Below are 22,086 nucleotides of genomic sequence, written 5' to 3'. Positions count from 1 at the left end.
CTGCCCTAATGGGAGTTCTCTCTGGGTTTTATTTTTGCACTAATTTTTGTTTTTTTTTGCACTGAATTTCTTAAAGAGTGTAGGCCCATATACACGGTTTCGCTATTGCATGGTTTCTACTTACTTTGTTTCTTAGGTTTTGGTTTTTTTTTTCCTTTTTTTGTTTTTTTGTTTGTTTGTTTGTTTGTTTTGTTTGTTTTTGTTTTTTTGGTGGAGATGCTGGGGAACTTTTTTTTCCTTTTTAAACAGAAAAAGAAAAACTACAACTCAGACATTTTGGGTTTTATTGATACTCAATTTATATAACAGGCTCATACAATTAACTCAGTTCTGCCTACATACATGTTTAGTCAATCTATAAAGCAACTTTGGTAATTGTCTTTGAGGTATATTTACGAAGTACAGGTTTTTAAAGAAGCATCACAAAATATTCAGCTTGCCACTGATCATTTTTGTGAATTTAACAGAGAACAAAGTCTTCAAGTTTATAGTCCAGTGACTCTTGATCACAGCCACACTTCATAAATCAGAAAACTCCCAGGTAAGTACACTGGTACCCCAAGGTAGGTTTGTTGGGAATCACCCAGAGAAACCATTTCCCTGTAATCAAGTCAATACTGTCATTCTCTACAGGCATTTCAAAAATGACTTTAGCAACCTCATGGGGCTCTGGGGAAAGAAAGAAACACTTAACTAAAGGCAAGCATTGTCCAAACAGTAAGAATACATACAAATTATTCCACACTGTCCTTCTCTTGTTCCAGGTATCGAGACATATATGCCTAAAAACGTTTCATCAAAGAGCCAAAACTGCCGTCTGACTTCAAACTTCAGTCAGTCAGTGCACTAGTATTGGGACACAGTGACCCCAAAAGTTTTTACTGAAGAGCTAAAGTTTGTGTCTGCTTATAACTTACCCACTGAAACAAGCCACACACATGAGTGAATAAATGGAGACATTATGTGGCTACTAAAAAGTAATCCACAATTTTCAACAAGGTGGTTCACTTCTACCATGAAAGAGTGCTAAGCTGAAGCCAAGCTTAGTTCAAGTATTCATTTGATATGTCACTAAATGCCCAGATTTTTACATAATCATCCGGTTTTTAAAATGAAAGCATGGTTCTTCATTTTGAGTGTTGGTATCCTTCATGTGTCCTTTTTCAGAATTGTCTCTTCTGCCATTTGAAACAAGAAAATCTCACCCCTGATAGCTACGTAAAGAAGAAACAACTATTTCTTCAAAAAGATACAATATGGCTCAAGAATGTTTCAGATAATAATTACCAACTTACAGTCTCAAAAGGTTGACAATTGAATATGCATGCTGAATAACTTCAGACACTATAATACAGTACACAAACTTGGAAATGTCAGAATATATGCCTGAAAAATGGTCCTTCAAAAGTAGTAATGATAAAGAGGTTCATTCTTCTATTGTCTTCTTTAGCCTCTTGAATGTATCTCAACTGGGAAAGCAGCCTACTGGAGACATACTGATTCTGTGCTAACAGATAAAGCATCAGACTTCAAACCTCACTGTAAAAATTAGGCCACACTACTCAATTCAGTGTCTCATTTTCTTTTTGTATCAGAAATTCAAATCCACAAATTTCATGCTTCACTGGAGAAATTCACTGCTTAGAATTATGTATAGGAAGTGAAAGAATGGATTGTTGAGGCCATCAGAAACTAGTTATCAAATTAATGTTATTAAAAAGAATGTTTATATTAGAAGTACCAATAATGAGAAAATGTGGAAATGTTCCCATGACAATTAAAATCTTCCATCCTCTGGCTTTCTTTAAGGTGTTTTCTTTTAGTTCCAAGTATCTCTACAATTTCAGGCCTTGAGATCACTAGCTTTCGACAGTCATACCAGTCTTGTTCTTATTTAGTAGATCAAAAGTTTTCTGAAGCATAATGAGTGAGCTCTTCAACTGCAAACAAAGTTAATTTCGAAAATCAGATTTTTTTTAACTTTTTTTCTGATTATTTTTATGCCAAAAGTTTACATTTATATTCAATATAGTTTTGTTTATACCTATACCCAAATAAAAGACTGAATCTATAAAACACCTAGCTACTTAGGGTGTCAGCGTGCCTGACAGGAAGTCAGCCCTGGTCCTGCACTTCTCCCTGTATTGGCCTGCTGTACAGTCTGCCTCCCAACAGGTGGTTTTCTTAAATGGCTTCTCTAGTTGCAGCAGTTTCTCTACTATCTCCTACACAACTCAAGTTCCACCTCTAGGCCTTTGCTTGCTTTTTTTTTTTTTTTTTAAGATTTTATTTATTTATGAGAGACACACACGGAGAGAGAGAGAGAGAGAGAGGTAGAGACACAGGCAGAGGGAGAAGCAGGCTACATGCAGGGATCCCGATGTGGGACTCGACCCTGGGTGTCCAGGATCACGTCCTTGGCTGAAGGCAGGAGCTAAACCACTGAACCACCCAGGGGTCCCCCTTTGCTTGCTATTATGCTCATGCTTGTCTTCACCCATTTAAAACTTACCTTCTTCTTGTTGCCTTCCCTAATCATCCTGTCTTTGAACTCCCAAAGCATTGCTACTTACTTGACATTTAACTTTGTACTTTTTAAATAGTTTTTAACAATACACATGGACATCTGTTTGCTCTAATAAGATTATAGGCAACTTGAAGGCAAGAATTATGTCTTATTCTTCTTTAAATTCATTCATTTGTTCATTCAGCAAATATTATACTTCCCTATTACATGCTGGGTATGTACTAAGCCAAGCACTGGGTATACAATGGTAAACCAAATAGGTACTGTCCCTGCCCTGGTGGAGCTTACAGACTAGTGAGAAATAAAGAACTAAAACGGATCATCACAAAAATAAGTACATACTTCATAATGGATTAAGTTTTTGACTGGAGGATGGCAGCATCGCTTTCTGAAATACATCAACTAGAGGAGAATCAGCCTGGCTCAGGATGAAAACTGAATTCATGTTTTGGACATGATCAATCTGTGATGGCCTGTTAGCATCCAGGTGAAGATGCCAACTCCCCAGGTGACCGCGTGAGCCTGAAGCTCTGGGAAGAGGTCAGGGTAAGAGAGATGGATTTGGGAGTTCATGGCACATGTGGCTCAAGTTAGAGGAGTGGATGTAGAGAAGAAGGGAAGAGAATCTAACACAGAGAGCCTGGAGTACCAGGCCAGGAAGAGGTCAGCAGAGGAGATGATTTTATCAAGCAAAAGGTAGTTTTACTTTATGCTAAGTAAAAGAAGCCAGTCACAAAAGACCATATAGTATAATTCCATTTATATGAAATGTCCAGAATGGGCAAACCTAGAAATAAAAAGTAGATTAATAACTATAGGAGCTGAGAGACTGCTAATGGGTATAGGGTCTTATTTGGGGGTGATAAAAATGCTCTGGATTTAGACAGTGGTGGTGGTTGTACAACTTTGTGACTATGCGAATTCTTTAAATGGTGAATTTTATAGTATTTCATTTACATCACAATAAAGGGGGATTTTTTATGGTTTTAAAGAAGGCAAAATTAGATAATGCTCACTATAAGATGTAAACTTAAAAAATGGATATTAATTTTAAAAGCCAGGGGTTACTGGGGACCTTGAGCTTGAGCAATATCACTGGAAGATATGGGGAAGAAAACAAGACAGGAGTGAACTGAAGAGCAACTGGGTGGCTTATATACAGGCATCTAATTTCCTCCATCCTGAAACCTCATAAAAGCACAATAAAATTATTTTTAAAAAAGGCATAAATTCATGAGGACAGGGAGAACAGAAACGGCAAAAGCGGCAACACAATGTTAGAAACAAGAAAGCATTTGGATGACTTCGCAGACCAGACAAAGTGGAATCCTAAACTAACTGTGGAGAAAGCTGAGAACCAACCAAATCTACCCTGAAGAATCCTCAAAAGTCTTGGGAATTGACAGGAATCTCTGGAAGTCAGAATAAAGAGAAGGGGACTAAAAATGGGGATTATACAAAAAAGTGTTGAGATCATCCCCTGCCCCATGCCCTGCCCTCCTCCATACCTCTACTTTCACTCTAATTTCACTCCTAAAATGCTGGCAGCCCTTAATCCTTCAGATGGAAACTGGACAGCCTTTCTCTATGGAAATTGACCAATCTAAGAGGAAAGACCTAAAGATAGTGATATCAGGATTTCTCAACCAATAGCTGAACCAGATCTAGAGAGAAGTTCAGGGTACACCAGCCCAACCCACGTTAAGAGCATAAGAGCTTCTAACCCACAGAAGCAGGCAACCAAAAACTACAGACATCTAATGGAATCCTCTTACTCTAAGGATAGAAATCAAAACAGGAGGAAAGGATCTTGATGGAAAGTAAATAGGCAAAAAGGGAAAAAAAATTTAAGCATTAGTAACATGATCAGAGAGATAAAGATACTCATTTTTTAGATCACAATGACATAAAAAAATTCAGAGAAGTAATAGGTCTTTGAAATTAAAAAATTGTTAGCAAAAATCGAAAAATAGAAGAATGTGAAGATTAAGTTAAGGAACTCTGGGGAAGCAGAACAAAAAGGCAAAGAGATAGAAGCTGGAGAGAAAAAGTAAGAGTAGATACCCTGTGCCAAAGAAGGCCAACATCTGAATTACAGGAGCCACAGAAAATCAGAAGAGAGGGAGTAGAGGTGAGGAGATCATCAATTGTGTAAGTCACTATTTCCCAGGACTAAAAGGCACAAGTTTCCAGATTCAAGGATGAGGAATGGTAACAGCCTCAAAATTCTCAATAGCAACACTAGAAGCTGAAAAACAATGGAACAATGCTGTGAAGGAACACTGTTTCCAAGCTAGAATTCTATCCCCAGTCAAACTTTAAAAAAAAAAAAAAAAAGATTTTTATTTATTTATTCATGAGAGACACACAGAGGCAGAGACATAGACAGAGGGAGAAGCAGGCTCCCTGTGGGGAGCCTGACGTGGGACTCGATCCCAGGACCCTGAGATCATGCCCTGAACTGAAGGCAGATGCTCAACCACTTAGCCACCCAGGGGCCCCCCTAGCCAAACTATTAATCATGGGAAAGGACAGAATAAAAACTTTTCACACTAATGAAGTCTTAAAATATTTACCTCCATGCTCTCTTTCTCAGAAAGCTACTAGAGGATATGCTCCATTAAAAGAAAGGAGTAAACCAAGAAAGCAGAAGACATGCTGGATATAGGAAACAGATGAGGTACTCCACAGGAGAGACCAGGACAAGAGCTGTGCACCTGCAGAGAGGGTCCCTGGTCCTGACTAGAGCCAGTCAGAAGGCTCCACTCAGAATACCTGAGGTGAATGAAGGTTAGGAGAGAAGACTTAGATGACAGAGCTTTAGGAGATGAGATACTTATAAATAGTATAATAATCAACTATCATATGATAATTCCAGGGATAAGAAAATGCACAGAAAAGAAAAGGTAGTCATGGTTTATTCCATGGCTCAGCTCAGGATAGCAAACTTAGTCAAAATAAAGCAAACACTGGACACTGATCTAACCAAAATTACAACTTCCTTGGGAGGATAGGGCAATCAGAAAAGAAGACAAGAAAAGATGAAAGAAAAGAAAACCCTTGTCTTCCATAATAGGAGGTCGAAAGATTATATGTAAAACTGAAAAATCAAGAAATATCAATACATGCTTGTTGTTTATAAATGGGGTAAACACACAAAAAAGAAACTAAAAGAATTAAGGATTGTTGTGTTTGGCAAAGTATATGGTAGGACAGCTGTTTTTCTGAACAAACCTTATAAAAAAGTTAACCATGTGAAGGTGTGACTTTGGTGAATACCAAACCTTAAAAAAGTGAATGGGTTATAAAGGATAAACTAGGGACAGCCACAGCAGACAACTCTGAAAGAGCCAGGCTGTGAAAGTGAGCAGAGAGAGACGGGCAGACAGAAGAGGATATGGACAGCAGGCATGGCCATGTGCAGAGAGGAAAGATCCAGCTGAATGAGGGAGATGGAAAATAGGATGTTGGAGGGTGATGGAGGAAGTCTCCCACCAACACATGCTGGGCTCTCCTCACAGGCAGAGCAAAGCTCTGACAGGCACAGACAAGAGGACAGGGTGCAGCAGTCAGAAGATCTGCAGAGGGAGAGGAAAACTCGTTTCTCCTTGAGGCAGAGTTATCAGTTGAAAGTTGGGGAAATAGGAGGCAAAAAAGGGAAAGTGCAAATAAGACCCACTCTTGGTAAGCGTGAGGGGAGAACGTCACCAGAAGCTGTAGATAATGTGCATCTGGAGAATGCCTAGCTGAAGGTGTCACCTTGAATGCCCCACATGATATCCTGAGAAATGCTCAATAACTGGACAATAACTGGATCTTCTAAAAAACAAATCAATGTATAGAAGAAAAGGATGGAAGGAAACAAAGTATTAACAGTGACTGAATGTCTCTTCTACCACTCTCTAGTTTTCAATCTTGAAAAGTACACAGATAACGTATTATAATGGAAATAGTAATCTTTCTTTTTCAAAGGGGATCCTAAATGTTGGTTCATGGAACTGAGCAGCACTTATTGATGACACTGTGTTCAACAGATAAATGTCTATATCTATAGCAAAACCTCAAAATAATCTGCATGTTCATTCTTCAATGGAGAACTAGTAAAATCATTAATTATAGCACATTTATGTAGTTGAATTCTATGCAGTTGTTAAAAGAGGAGGAAGTGCTTTATATGCTAATATGGAAGCATCTCCAAAATACATGGTTAATAGATAAAAACAAAATAATCAATAGTATATCTACAAACTCTATAAAAAGAGTTAATATTAAGCATAAATTTTTATACAGAAGTATCGGTAAAAAGAATGAGGTAGATATATACAGTTGATCTTTGAACAACATGGGTTTGAATGGCATGGGACCACTTAAACACAGATTTTTTACAGGACGACACTGTAAATGTGTTTTCTCTATGATTTTCTTAAGAATATTTTCTTTATCTAGCTATAAAAATATGTAATACATATAACATACAAAATATGTGTTAATCATCTATGTTATCAGTAAGGCTTCTAGTCAACAGTAGGCTATCAAGTTGTTAAGTTTCTGGGGAGTCAAAAGTTATATGCAATTTTCGACCGTACAAGGGTCAGCCCCCCTAATTCCACCATTACTTAAGAGTCAAATGTACATGCTGATAAGTAAACAGCTTCAATATATATTACAAATTATAAAATGAAGGTGTACAACAGTGTATAGTATGCTTCCATTTTGAAAAAAAATACAAGTGACTGTACACATAAATTCTGTATTCTGAATAATACAGAAACTCTAGGGTAACTGCCTCTAGGAGGGGGGTTTCTTCAAATAATGGTATAGTAAATATTTGTACACAGCCAGAGGAGCAACTGGTTCATAGTGCTATGAAAACACTAAGTACTATGGCACAGAGTTGCCTACCTGTTCAAGCATCATGACCGAGTCTCGGAGTACTCCTTTTAAACGACGGGCCTGATCTCTTTTCTTCTGAATATTTTCCACTTCTGACACCATATCAGAGGCTAAACTGAAAAAAAAAATCTTAAAAATCAGGAGGACAGCTTCTAATCTTTCATTTACAGAAATCATCTGTGTCCTATAAATTTGCAAACAAAACAAAAAATTAAACAAAAAAGTTTGTGACTACAAAACAGCAGATCCAAATCTCTGAACTAGAATTAAGTTTTCTGCAACAAAAGAATTATTGAAATAATAATAGGTTGGGGGAAAACAGACTTACTGTAAAGATTTCTCTTCTTGGAGGTGGAGACGGTAAAAGGACTGAGCAGCATATTCTATCTTTGACAGCTTCAGAAACAGCGTCACATTCAACAGAACTAGCAACAGCAAACTAGGGCAAAGCATACCTGGTTAATTCATTCCTTAAGCACTGCTCATGTAGACTATACAGGTAAAAACTCTAAAACTGTATGTTGCCTAGTTTCCAATTATTGTTACATTATTTAAATCAGCTATCCCTACCTTATTGTATGAAACAACCACTTTTAGGAATTAAGTGGACAGTGAGGAAAAAGTTGGAAAGTAACTAGGGTCACAATAAAGTCCTCAAAGAAAACAGATTGGGATTGTTCCTAATATCTCTCCTTTCTGCGAGGAATCCTGCCAGTGCTGATGTGTGACCACCAGCTTAGAAATCTACCAAGTAAGCTTTTGAGATCTATTTTTGGGTGTCTCTGGCTTAAGCCATATACACCCATAATGCTGCACTTCTAAAAAGGAAATGAAAATCAATATGGACTTGATCTTATGTAGATGAACATCCACCTTACCCCCACTGAAAACCAAATTTTTTACATTACTATTCAGCAAAAATTTCTTCTAGTTCAACTTAGATAAAGGAAGTATCAAATCCCAAATATATATGAATAGTATCATATATAAAATGTTACATGCTAAATGAACTACTCATTGGTTCTCATAGCAGTCTTTCAATGGAATGGATATACTTCTTATGATACATATATATGCAAATATATAGGTGGCATCATATCTCTCTTATTTTTTCTGTTAAAATATTAGCTTGCACTTAAAAATATATAGTATTCATCTTAACCTACTCAGAAGAGGATTTTTTTAAAAAATGAAAACTAAGGAACAAGAAAATCAAATCTATGAAATTATTGTGACACTGAAATAGTATACAGACCAACATTTCAACATCTGACTATAAATTTTCTGCATGGTAATACAAAAGATCACTGATAATATTTCATATTCAAAACTGTCATAGCAAACCAACTTAAGCAGAATATAAAAACCTTTTATAAAACTCAAAGGTATATCAAACATTTTCTGGGCACCTGGGTGGCTCAGTGGTTGAGCATCTGCCTTCAACTTATCATGATCCCAGAGTCCCAGGATCAAGTCCCACATTGGGCTCCCTGCATGGAGCCTGCTTCTCCCTCTGCCTGTGTCTCTGCCTCTGTGTGTCTCTCATGAATAAATAAATAAAAATCTTAAAAAAAATTTTTTTTCTACATTCAGAAATCTACAATTAGAAAAAGCAGCTGATAAAAGAACTTCATTCCAGAAAATATTCACCAAGAGTATATCCCCAGTCAGAACCAATTCAATTAAATCTAATAGACTACCTCAATACTCAGATACAGCCATGTAGATAACAGTCGCCTACAAATGATTGCCTGCATTGATTCCTATAGAATACTCCGAGATTCTTAATCTCTGCCCAAGGCCTACTGACTCAATCTCTGGGACTGGGGTGTAGAAATCTGCATTTTAGGAAATTAACCATAAAAGGTAAGGATCATTAGTCTAATCAAATAGAGCAAAACAGCACTATTGGGATTTCACCCACTTGCATATATAAATACTCTCTTTAAATTTACAGAACTTCCAATAAAAACTTATGATGGTAGAAATAAGTCAGATTAATTCCGCCATATAGGGGTGGCCTGGGTGGTTCAGTGGGTTAAGCGTCCAATGCTTGATCTCACCTTAGTTCTTGATCTCAGGGTCATGTGTTCAAGCCCTGCATTGGGCTCCATGTGTGGATTAATTAGCTAATTAATTAAAAAACGTTTATTGAATGTGTACTTGGGTATTTCCTCAAATCTAATAATTCTCCTGAAAATCAAAAACTATCAGACTGAAGCATTTAAAATTAATGTTTTTGGAGACCAAAATTAGTCAAATAGTGGCAATTTCTGTACAATAACATACAAATGCATCAAATCCTTTTGGAAACTATTAAAAGATAAATGAAGACACAACCAAAATAAGCACTCAAAACAAATACTTACAAAATACTCATCACCACAATAAGGGCAAAGTTACAGTTTTCCATTTCCTTTTTCTTTCCTGCAGATCACAACACACAAAAATCTCTATTAGAACAGGACTGTGATTAACACTGGCTAAGATTTAATTTCATTTGAAAAGAACTGGAAAAGAAATTTTTTTACATGATTTATAAAGACAACTTGATGTAGGGTAAATTCCCAGCCCCCTTTGTTGATTTCTAATGGCTTGACTAATTTGAAACAAATTTACAAAAAGAAAATCTACATGAGTCCTGCAAATTTGGTCTACGTTACAGATTAATTTACTCTAAAATAAGCAATTCAATACATCATGTATGATCTCTAGCTAAGTTCCATCCCTGCAAATAATATTTGAGCTGGGTTTATGTACATTGTTTGCATTACAATCCTCACCTGTTCTCTTTTGCTCAAATTTATAAATTCCAAAGCTAAAGTGTTATTAAGCTAAAGTAGCAGATACATAGTCACACTAAGATATAAGCCTTAAAAGAGGATTTGATAATGTAGAAGGGTGAGAAGTGTAACAGTTTTATAGTTCCAAGAGGGAGGGAATAACAGTAGAGGCAAGATGTCTTCAAAATTGAGAGTGAGGATAATAAAAGTCAAATTCTATCTTTGCAATTTGCTGGGCTGGACCTGAGAGTACATAAAGGTTAAAGCATATAATCAGTTTAGTACTTTCAAGGGTAGAAATAAAATGTCTGTAAAGACTAGGAAATTCATGAGTGAATCATCCAGCAGCAAGGGACAGTGGTTGGGACTGGGGACTTGGGAAGCACATGCTCTGTCTGATGGAGCAGCTACTACTAAGCTCCAACTGATTGTTGCTGTGAAGGGATTTGAGTCCAGAGCTGTCAGATCTGAGTTTTTATATCAAAATGTCCAATTTTTAAAGTATCATGTGGGCCCAGTAAAATACATTAGATGGCCGTATGCCTGCCATTTTTACAACTGATTCTTTACACTTATTCCTTAGTTATTTTTAAGGAACGCAGAGTTTGATAAACATGATCAGAAAAGGAGAGGAAAAAGGGAGACCTCCTAACTGACATGTCAATAAATCTAACCCATAGTCTACTTCATGTAAGTAAACTAAAATCTTCCATCTCTGTTTACCAGGTAACAGCTACCTGAAACATCCCCTTTGGCATCTAAGCCCACATCTCCAGAAGAACGCTGAGAAGAAAGTTTAGGAACTGTCTCTGCTGTTCGGTTGAATGTTCGCCTTCTCCTTCGCAAGCTGCTAAGTTTTCCAGTGTCCTCAATAGACTGATTTAACATAGATTCTTCCATTAACAAGTCTGATTCTAAGAAGGAAAAAAAAAATCTTTAGATAGTAGAGAAACCTTGATTATAAGATACGGGGGTGGGAGGGGTGTTTTGTTGTTTGTTTTTTAAGCCAAGCCTTGGTACCCTTCTTTATTACTTAGGTTCTCATGACCTAGATTCAAACTTACTCTTAATAAAAAGTTTTGGAAGGTAAAGTGATCCTACAATGAGCCTTCACTATTCTAGGAAGAATGATCTGTATTAATAAATGATGGGATCATCAGAGCAAATTCACCATGTGCTATATTAAATATTAACATAATGATTTCAGTTATGGAAACAACAGGCTACCCACTTACATTCTATCATTAGAAAGATTTCCAAGATAGATTGTGGTACTTGATTGTCAACATCAAAGGAAGAAGTAGCATATAATAGTTCTAGTTTTCAATAAGGGTTTGCAAAAAAGAAAGACTGGTAAGGAAAATCTGCAAACAACCTAAAAACCTCATTTTTGTCATTTGTTTCAACCTTTCCTTCACCAGATTTTTTATTAGAAGCTCATTATCCAGCGGCCAAACTAATTTCTGAATTTCATTTTCTTTGTTCCTGATTAGGAGTTTAATAATGAGTAGCCAAGAGAGAAGAGCAAGGAAAATAATCAACAAATTAAATGATGAAGCCTTAATTTACCCTGAACTGAATGACTGACCCCTAGTTTTTCTTTAACCAGAATTAAATTCATGTATGTATATATTTTTTCCTCATGTTTTATTTTAAGAAATATGCAAAAAAGAACAACTATATCACTTCTCCAGTCTAGTACCCACCACCACCAAATCCATAGATGTACATGATACCTACCATTGCTAAGTGTGCCTGCATAAACCCAAGGAAGATGCATTCATAAGGATTGCGGTGGGGGACGGGCACCAAGGAACACTAGGGCGTATTTGTGATGAAGTTACAGTCTCTCATGGCAGTCAGCTTCCTTGGCTCCTTGAAGAGGCTGTGGTAGGCCCTTACTGTGTGATCTTAGACAAGCCACTTAACTTCTCTTTCTCTTTCAATATTTATTCTTAAAATGGAAAAAAAATACCAGTACCTACCTCATAGGATTGTAAGGGGCTGACATTTATAAAACACACAGGACATGTCTGGCACATAATAAACATAATACAAGTGTTTGTTAGACGAATGAAAATGAAAAGTTTTCAAATTCCAAGTAGAGAATAGTTAGAACCACTTCAGTGGGAGTCAATCCAACATCGTCTACTAGTTCCAGCTATTGACCCAAATGGACAATCAGTTTTGTTAATAAATACTATCTTTACAAAAATAGATACATCAAGAAATTTACAAACCAAGCTGTTTGAAATAGTCCTCCAATGAACTCCAGGAATTCTTTTCAATTAGAGATTTGATAATGGCCCATGGTTGCTTTCTATATTTCAAATCTGTGGAAACTCTAATAAAATAAAGAGGAAAGAATATTTATTTAAAGGAAAGAATTTAGTTCTGTTAACATTGCAATTCAGTGTAAGATTATGTTGAATGGAAAGCCAAAAAGACCCAAAGTCATTAAGAGTATAAAAGAAAATCTGTTCACTGATTATGACTTATTTAAAAATTACTATATGCTGCTAATAACTTCATGAGATTTTCCAAGTACTTGGCATTTTATTCATTTCTTTCTCTAGCCCTAAATTTTCTTTACTTAAGTAGCAATAAAAGCTCAAAATAAATTCTAAATTTTCTAAATGCCTTGTGCAAAAAATCTCTAGTGGTCACAAATTAGGTGAAAGTAACTACAATAGCTAAGACCAGGCAAAGCACATGGTGGCCCGTCACTATCTTTGATTCACCAACATTTCTTATTTCCCATTGCAGCCATGTGCTCACCATGTGTTTCTTAAGAACTCACAGCCGCCTTGGCTTTAAACAGGGTCCTGTTACTAGTTCTGGCCACTGGACTGTGAACACAGTTCTACAACTCTCCCTGTAGGAACAGGAATGACACAGGAATGATTGTGTAGCTCCAGGATGTCAAAGCACTCATCCGCATGCGACCTTGAGTGAGGAACCCCATCCCTCTACTGACCACTAGCGGATGTGTAATTTGAGCAAGGAATAAAGCTTGGTTGTGTAAGGCTACAAAGATTTTAGGATTGATATGTTCCAGAATATAATCTCACCTAGCCTGACTAAAACACTCATTTACAATAGCTCACCTCAGCCGGCATTTCTGTTTTGAGGATCGGATGATATGGTATCTGTTTAAGGTATAGAAGTAATCATGGTAGGGAACATCATGTGTCACTACTTCTGAATCTACCAGATAAAATTGTGCTTCTCGACTTTCTTTATACAGTGTCTGCCAAAATAAGATTAGAAAAATTTTTGCATGTACAAGTTTAATATATTAAATTCCTTGCCAATTTAGAATATATACAAATTAGAATTCCTTCTCAAAAATAAAAGACATGAAAAGCCTACATACAGACCAGAAGAGCCTCTATGTTGGCTGTGCTATCTATGAATTGAGAAGATGTGACCTGCAGAAATAGGGTTTGCTGTTTCTCTGTCATTTCATTGTACAATTATTTTTTTTCTTTCTTTTAGGTTTGTGGAGGAGAGAGGAACCATATAGTCTCTTGTGTATGTTATTTAGTTTATAAAGAATGTTAAATGTTCCTGATAGGGGAACAATTCAAAATTCATTTGAACGAAGCAAAGATCCACTCCAAAACTCTTAAAAATGTAACAATCTCCCTTCACCAAAAAAGTGAAGGAAGAGGACAACCAAAGAAAACACTGCTTCCCCTAAACAAGATTTGGAGTGGCTTCACTCAAATTCCTTCCTCATTTTAACCATACCTTGTCAAGCTTATCTAAGAGTCCAATATAAAAATACCAATCTTTTCTTAAATGTTTGAAAATCTTTTTGGAAAAAAATCTTTTGGAAAAATTAATTCCTTTTTAACACTGGATGAAAGCCACAAGAACATAACTAGTTCAGATGTTAAGATATTTTCTAACTACTTGCAGAACAGATACACTATACTTCAACACAATTTGGTCAAACACAAACTCCACTATAAAGGCAGCACCACACTGGCCACTGAGCAGAGCACTGAATATCCTATAATCTCTTCCTGTACAGTACTGTAGCCCTCTAGTTATGTGGCCCTAACTCTTGATATGATCCTGTATATCAGATCCCAAAGTAGTGTTTTTAAACCATTTATCATGAAAAAGTTCAAACATACACAAGAGTAGAAATGAAGTATAATGAATCCTCAAAAACTCATCAGCCAGCTTCAACATTAACCCTTGCCTAGTCCTGCTTCATCTGTACCCTATCCCCACATTCCTTCCCTCCACCACGATGCTCTGCCTGGCTAGATTACTTTTAAAGGATACCCCAGACATCAGTATAATTTTATTCACAAATATGCCAGTGTATCTCTTTATAATTTCTTCATTGTGTCTCTTTAAAAGATAACTCTTTTCTTGGGACGCCTGGGTAGCTCAGTGGTTTAGCATGTGCCTTTGGCTCAGGGTGTGATCCTGGAGTCCTGCATCGGGCTCCCTGCATACAGCCTGCTTCTCCCTCTGCCTGTGTCTCTGCCTCTTTCTGTGTCTCTCATGAATAAATAAATAGAATCTTTTAAAAAAAATACCCATTTCTTTAAAATATAAATATAATACAAAATAATACCGTAGTTACATGTAAAAATTAATTCCTTAAATCTTGTAACTATCTTTTTAGTTTGTTTCTTTAAATTAGGATTGGGTTGATTTGGTTGATATGCCTCTTAAGTCTCTTTTTAATCCGACAGTCTCTCCTCTCTTCTAAAAAATTTTTTTGCCACTTATTTCTGAAAATTGTCTTGTAAGCTGGTGAATGTGACAAGCATCTTCTCTCTTCTCACACATGATTATTTAGGAATACTGACACAGTAGACATACCTGCTTTTCAGTGGCAGCAGTGCACTTTCCAGTAAGTGGATTATTAAGGACTATAGTGTAGGTCATGGTTCTCAGTTGATCACCTCCAGGTTCTACTTTCCAAGGGGTGGACACCACATCTAATCACAGCAAATATAAAAAGAGAGTTGGTTCTAAAAATCTGAAAAGTATGATTTAAAATGTAATCAGAAGTAGATTTTTTTTAAAAAAATATAATTAACATACAGTGTTATATTAGTTTCAAGTATATCACATAATGATTCAACAAGTCTATGCTTTACCCATGACAAATGTACTCTTAATCCCCTTCATGTATTTCACACACACACCCCACCTTCCCTCTGGCAACCATCAGCTTGTTCTCTGTATTTGGGTCTGGTTTTTTGTCTCTTTTGTTCTTTGTTTTTTCTTTTGTTTTCTTAAATTCTGCATATGAGTAAAATTATATGGTATTTGTTTTTTTCTGTCTTACTTCACTTTGCATTATATCCCGCAGGTCCATCCATGTTGTTGGAAATGGCAAATTTTCATTCCTTTTTTAAGGCTGGGTAATATTCCATCACATATATTTCTACACACATACATACCACATCTTCTTTATCCATTCATCTATTGATGGACACCTGGGTGGCTTCCATATCTTTGCTATTATAAATAATGCCTCAGTAAACACAGGGGTGCATATATCTTTTTGACTTACTGATTTCATTTTATTTGGGTAAATATCCAGTAATGGAATTACTGGATCATATGGTAATTCTATTTTTAATTTTTTTCAGGAACCTCCATACTGTTTTCCACAGTGACTACACTAATTTGCATTCCTACCAACAGTGTACAACGGTTCCTTTTTCTCCACATCTTTGCCAACACTTGTTATTTCTTGTGTTTTTTATTCTAGCCATTCTGACAAGTGTGAGGTAATATCTCACTGTGCTTTTAATTTTCATTTCCCTGATGATTAATGAGAAGTAGTTTTTAATTATTTAAATTTTTATTTTTGGCCAGTCCTAACTTCTTTATGACTGTATTATCATTTCAACATTAAAGGAAAATAAAATTAAATGTGAGGCACTATTCTTGTATGTGACATATTCCCCAACTTTGATCCATTTACTTCTAAATTGTTGTCTATTAATACGCTTTTTTCTTTTCTTTAGAAGAGAAAATTAAAAGGTGTTTCATCTGTAGTCTTCATTTTGAAGTCCCCAGTACCTGTGAAAAGAAGTAATGGCACCTGCCTTACCAAACACAAACAGAACAATACTTTAACTTTCCCATCATTGAGGACAAAACCTTGAAAGACATTTGCCATTATGCAAAAATAAGACCTTGATCCCAACTTGTGGAAAAATCATGTTAATAAGAAATTATGTAATGACAAAATATGTAATGTTAATGGCTTATTTGTCAAAATCTTTAATCAAGGAGGGGGCTGTGGAATATAAATAACTATATAATATTTCCATATTAAGAAAGCTGTAAGAAAATCTCTTTGTATTTATGGCAACATCTTGATTAAAATTCTCTCTTATTGGGGCATCTGGGTGGCTCAGTGGTTGAGTGTCTGCCTTCAGCTCAGGTCATGATCTCAGGATCCTGGAATCAAGTCCCACATCAGGCTCCCTGCATAGAGCCTACTTCTCCCTCTGCCTATTTCTCTGCCTCTCTCTCTCCGTGTTTCTCATGAATAAATAAATAAAATCTTTTTTAAAAATCTCTCTTATTTGCTTAATAATAACACAATGAGGGGCATCTGGAGGTCTCAGGTCATGACCTCAGAGATTGGCCAGCTTCAGGCTCTCTGCTCAGCAGGAAGTTTGGTTCTCCTTAGCCCTTTTCCTCTGCCCTTCACCTCCACCTCCCCCCCCCAACCTTGTGCGCTCTCTCTCTCTCTCTCTCTCTCTCTCTCAAAGAAATAAAATCTTAAAAAAAAATAACACAGTGAGTAAAAATATACATTGAACAGAAATACATTTTTAGAACATAGCAGCATACAGTGAAGATCATTTAAGAAGCCAAAGACTAGGAATATATAGGTAACAGCATAGTGAACTCTTTTCAAAGATCTGACTAAATCACCAAATTCTGTTAGCACTCATGAATTTAAGCAATTAGTATGCTTGACTACTGTTTGTCAACATCTAAAATTTAGAAGTCTTTAACCCATTACCCATCATTAAAAAAATGAAGCAAGCCTTTTGATACAGCCAATTTTACTCAACTTCTTTCATACAGGTAGGCCTCGAGATTTTTTGAGGGACCCCAAAGCTGCCTTTTGAGTATGTGGAAAAAATCTTTAAGCTAAACTAAAAAGGCATAATCATGGAATCTACCATACATAATTTTTAATATATTATTTATGATCAGTACACCCAACATGGGGCTTGAACTCATGACCCCAACATCAAGAGTTGCATGCTTTTCTGAGCCAGCCAGGCATCCCTACCATATATAATTTGCTCTAAAAAATAATTTAGTTAGTTGTACATGAAAGAAGATACAGGGGATCCCTGGGTGGCGCAGTGGTTTGGCGCCTGCCTTTGGCCCAGGGCGCGATCCTGGAGACCCGGGATCGAATCCCACGTCGGGCTCCTGGTGCATGGAGCCTGCTTCTCTCTCTGCCTGTGTCTCTGCCGTTCTCTCTCTCTCTGTGTGTGTGACTATCATAAATAAATAAAAATTTTAAAAAAAGAAGATACAAAATTTATTCTGAAATTTTCAAAAAATTATTTTGGTCCTATGTCAGTCTGTTTCAGAAAAATATACAAATAATCCATTGTTATTAGTAATATAAAATATTAGTAATAATATAATATTAGTAACATAATTTTAAGATATCATCAAATTCTGCTTTTAAAATTTCATATGGGATGCTTGGGTGGCTCAGCAGTTGAGCATCTGCCTTTAGCTCAGAGCGTGATCCTGGGGTTCTGGGATCGAGTCCCACATTGGGCTTCCTGCATGGAACTTGCCTCTCTCTCTCTCTGTATCTTTCATGAATAAATAAACAAAATCTTAAAAAAAAAAAACCTGCATACTATTCAACAAAGCAACTATTAACAAGGATAAAAAAGTATGTCTTCCAGTTATATTGTCACCAATGTTACCAACAAGCCTACTGAACATCATGTACCAAAACATCATATAATTAACAATATTTTGGAAAAGCCAAGACCTCCAATATCTAAGTAAAGCTCATCATGATAGGAAAAATCAGGGATGAAATTATAAGAAAAATGGCAACAATATACAAAGGACACATGCACCATTTTGATATATTGAGTTAAAGTAATAAAAAGCAGGAATTGCACAATACTTTATGAATCCTCTGATGTAATAAAGTTTTTAAATTGGTGAGTCTTCACACCTATCAGAATGGCCGTTACTATTACTGAAAATAACAAGTGCTGGCAACGATGTGGAGAAATTGTAACCTTTATGCATTGCTGGGGGTGGGGGGCGGGATGTAAAATGATGTGGCCACTATGGAAAACAGTATGGCCATTCCTCACAAAGCTAACCATAGAATTACCTATGATCCAGTTATTCCACTTCTAGGTATATACCCATAGGAATTGAAAGCAGGAACTCAAATACATCAGTGTTCATAGCAGCATTATTCACAATAACTAAAAAGTAGAAACAACTCAAAATTCCATTAATGTATGAATGGATAAGCAACATGTGCTTTATATATACAATGGAATAGTATTCAACTTAAAAAGGAATGAAAGTCTGACACATGCTACAAGATAGATAAACCCTTAAGTGAAATAAGCCAGACACAAAGGGACATGTTGGGTGATTCCCCTTACGTGAGGCACCAAAAGTAGCCAAGTTCCTAGAGACAGAAAGGAGAATAGTAGTCATCAGCAGTTGGAGAAGGGGGGGAATGGAGACTTATGGTTTAATAGGTAGAGATGCAGTTTGGGAAGATGCAACAGTTCTGGAGATGGACGGTGATGATGGTTGCATAATGTGGATGTACTTAATGCCACTGACCTGAACACTTAAAAGTGGTTCAAGTGGTATATTTTATGTTATGTACATTTTGCCACACACACACACACACAAATTGGTGTATCTTAGGAATGGCTATGCAGGTTTTATTATACTATTCATGCAACTTTTGTGAAGGTTTACAATTTTCAAAATTAAAAAGTTGAACAGAAAGACTTAAAACTGAGTTTTGAATTACAAAAGTAGTGTCACAGAGCTGTAAACAAAGATTTAAATGAACACCTATTTAAAAGCTCCTAATTAAAAAAAAATCCAATAGTACCATCTTAGTGCTGAAATTAGATTAAACCCACAAACAATTGACTATACACGAATCTTTCAGTTAAAAAAAGAAATATTTATTAATGTTCTTGAAAACAAGCCTCTGTGGGCCACCTGGGTGGCTCAGTTGGTTGTTTCTGCCTTTGGCTCAGGTCATGATCCCAGGGTCCTGGGATCAAGTCCCGTATTTGGCTCCCTGCTTGGCAGGGAGTCTCTCTCTCTCTGCTGCTCCCTCTGCTTATTCTTTCTTACTCTCTCTCTCTCTCTCTCATTGTGCTAAATAAAGAACTTTAAAAATTAAAATTAAAAAAATTTTTAAATAAAAATAAAAACTTTTGAAACCCATTCTCAAGAAATTGAACTTTGATGACCAGATAGCAAGTTCAGCAGATAGCAGAATGATGTGCAATCAATCATAAACAGATTATCTCTTTGGGAGCAAACCTGACTAATTCTAGTCTAAATAGCAACATTCCTATTATTGTTTACACTTGTAATTAGCCAGAAGCCTTTGCTTCCAAAAGCCATTTAGAACATCAGATAGCAAATATAGTCATCCACATTGAAGCTAGATATGATATCAGACACCTAATACAGTTGTGAGTCAAAGAACAAACTCAGTCAGTTAAGTGTCCTATTCTTGATTTTGGCTCAGGTCATGATCTCAGGGTTGTGGGATCAAGCACCACATTGAGCTCTGCACTCAGAGTTTGCTTGAGATTCTCTCTCTCCCCTCCTCCCTTTGTCCATCCCCCTGCTCTCCCCCTCTAATAAATATTTTTTTAAAAATAGAAGAAATAAAGAAAAAAAGAACAAACTTCATTTTGTACCAGCATGAATAACATGCTAGTTCTTCTTGGGCCTTGTCAGTCATAAAAATGGCAGTGCAATATTAATAGGCATCATTTTAGAAAATTAAGAAAATTAACATATCCAACTCTTCTAAAATATCAGGTTTTCCAGACAGACATGAATAGCAAGAAAATACAAAATAGATTCAGAAGAGATACAGTTAAACACAAGCTACTGAGTGAAGAGGAAAATTGATATCCCTTAGATATTCCACATTCTTAAAACTAGAACAGAAAAAAAAAAGATTTTTTAAACATAAAGTTCTTAACATAATCACAGGACTCAACAGCTATCATTGAGAAATCACTTTGCTATATCTCTGAATAAGAAAAAATTTTGTATATATCAATGAACAACCTATGAATATGTAGTTATGTTTACATAAAAGTTTCACAGAAAAACAATAATATTTAATCACTAGTAAAGTGGCTCAACTATAAATTGATTGTAGGATAACTTTCTCTTTGACTATATCAAATGACTCAACTTATATGAATCTCTGCTGCTTCTGTTTTATAATTTTATATAGCAAGCTAAACCATGTGCTCCCAAAATTTATAAAATATTTTGGAATATTTAGGATAAACTAAGTTTCAAACTAACTATAAACTCATTTGAGATGTTTACCAAAACAGAACTTTTAACACACAACCAATGGAATCCTTTTTATGAGTATAACTAATTTCCTAACTGGAATGTTTTTTCTGTTTTGGTATTTTCATTGAGATATACCACAGACACAGCAATCTGAGGCGTATAGCTCCAGGAGTTTGCACACACACACAAAAACACATATGTGTACCACTACCCAGATCAAAATAGACTTTACCAACATCCCAGAAGCTTCCTCCCACTCTTTACCCATCCAACTCTCCATCCAACTATGTACAACATAGTACAGTAAATACTATGCTGATTCTGTGCCCATAAATTAGTTTTGCCTGTTCAGAACTTTGTATCAAGAAATCACAGTATGTACTCTTTTGTGTCTGGCTTCTTGTGCTTAACATTAAATCTGTGGGATTATTGTTATAAGTAGCATCAACTGCTTTTGCATTGCTATACAGTATTCTTTTGTGTGAAGATACACAATTTGTTTATCCATTCTAGTAATTGGTAGATATTTGGGCTGTTTTGTTTTGAGACCATTGTAAACATGCTGCCATGAACACTGTAGTACATGTCATTCAGAGTACACATTTCCATTTCTGAAGGATATATACCTACTAGTAGAATTGTTGAGTCAGAGAGAATTTTTTATGTTCTGCTTACTGCCAAACCATTTCCAAAGTGACTGTACCAATTTATACCCCACTAGAATCCGATTGTTCCACAATGAAATTCTCTTAAATGGGTCCCACCCAACCAAACTGCTACATTAATAAATAAATGGAGTTTTAGTTTCAAAGAGTTTGACTTAATTGTAGGTAGGATCTGACTAACTGAACAATGAGTCAATGTTTGCATGTAAATTTAACTGAAATGCTTAAATACCAGCTTATATATCACCAAAATAAAATCAAACCCTAGTTTTTCCCCTGGCAGCATAAATAGGCTCAACTCTTAAAGGATAATAAAATTCTCCCTTATTTATCATTAGGTAAACACAAGACCAACCGATTATATTTCTAGAATTGGCAAATCTCTGCATAAAGCGTGAACTGGTGAAGAGCAATTCAAACATTCTCTCAGCACTGATACGAAAAACACGGTTGATATAAAGTCTTCCATGAAGATCTTTCTCAGGAACATTTTCTGGGGAAACAAACAAAAAAAACCACAGGACTGAAAGGGGAGAAACTAAAGAATGGTAATTTCAAGATTTTGTTTTGTTTTTGCACAAAATGGTTTTTTAAATGTGATTACAATGATCAGCACACTCCACACACTTTATTAAAA

General features: G+C 36.0%; 1 protein-coding gene and 1 long non-coding RNA gene across 8 annotated transcripts in view; one reads left to right on the top strand and one right to left on the bottom strand.

Annotated features, from left to right (window-relative positions):
- Positions 1–267: 267 nt before the first annotated feature.
- GRAMD1C (GRAM domain containing 1C) overlaps positions 268–22,086 on the bottom strand; it is an 87,686-nt gene continuing 65,867 nt past the window's right edge. For all 7 annotated transcript variants that reach the window (XM_049105180.1, XM_049105181.1, XM_049105186.1 and 4 more), the window contains 9 exons: positions 21,805–21,942; positions 15,052–15,170; positions 13,311–13,453; positions 12,444–12,547; positions 10,941–11,117; positions 9,790–9,847; positions 7,749–7,859; positions 7,430–7,535; positions 268–1,940 (listed from right to left, as the gene is read on the bottom strand). In XM_049105180.1, coding sequence (XP_048961137.1) covers positions 1,860–1,940; positions 7,430–7,535; positions 7,749–7,859; positions 9,790–9,847; positions 10,941–11,117; positions 12,444–12,547; positions 13,311–13,453; positions 15,052–15,170; positions 21,805–21,942 — 1,037 coding nt within the window. In that variant the 3' untranslated portion in view covers positions 268–1,859. The remainder of the gene's footprint in view (positions 1,941–7,429; positions 7,536–7,748; positions 7,860–9,789; positions 9,848–10,940; positions 11,118–12,443; positions 12,548–13,310; positions 13,454–15,051; positions 15,171–21,804; positions 21,943–22,086) is intronic.
- LOC125754220 (uncharacterized) lies at positions 405–11,708 on the top strand. The gene is made up of 2 exons (XR_007407879.1): positions 405–541; positions 10,930–11,708. It is a non-coding gene; the product is annotated as an uncharacterized LOC125754220 (long non-coding RNA).

This window comes from Canis lupus, chromosome 33 (genome assembly GCF_003254725.2).
Source record: "Canis lupus dingo isolate Sandy chromosome 33, ASM325472v2, whole genome shotgun sequence".
Classification (NCBI taxonomy): Eukaryota; Metazoa; Chordata; class Mammalia; order Carnivora; family Canidae; genus Canis; species Canis lupus.
This window is presented reverse-complemented; position numbering and strand designations above follow the sequence as displayed.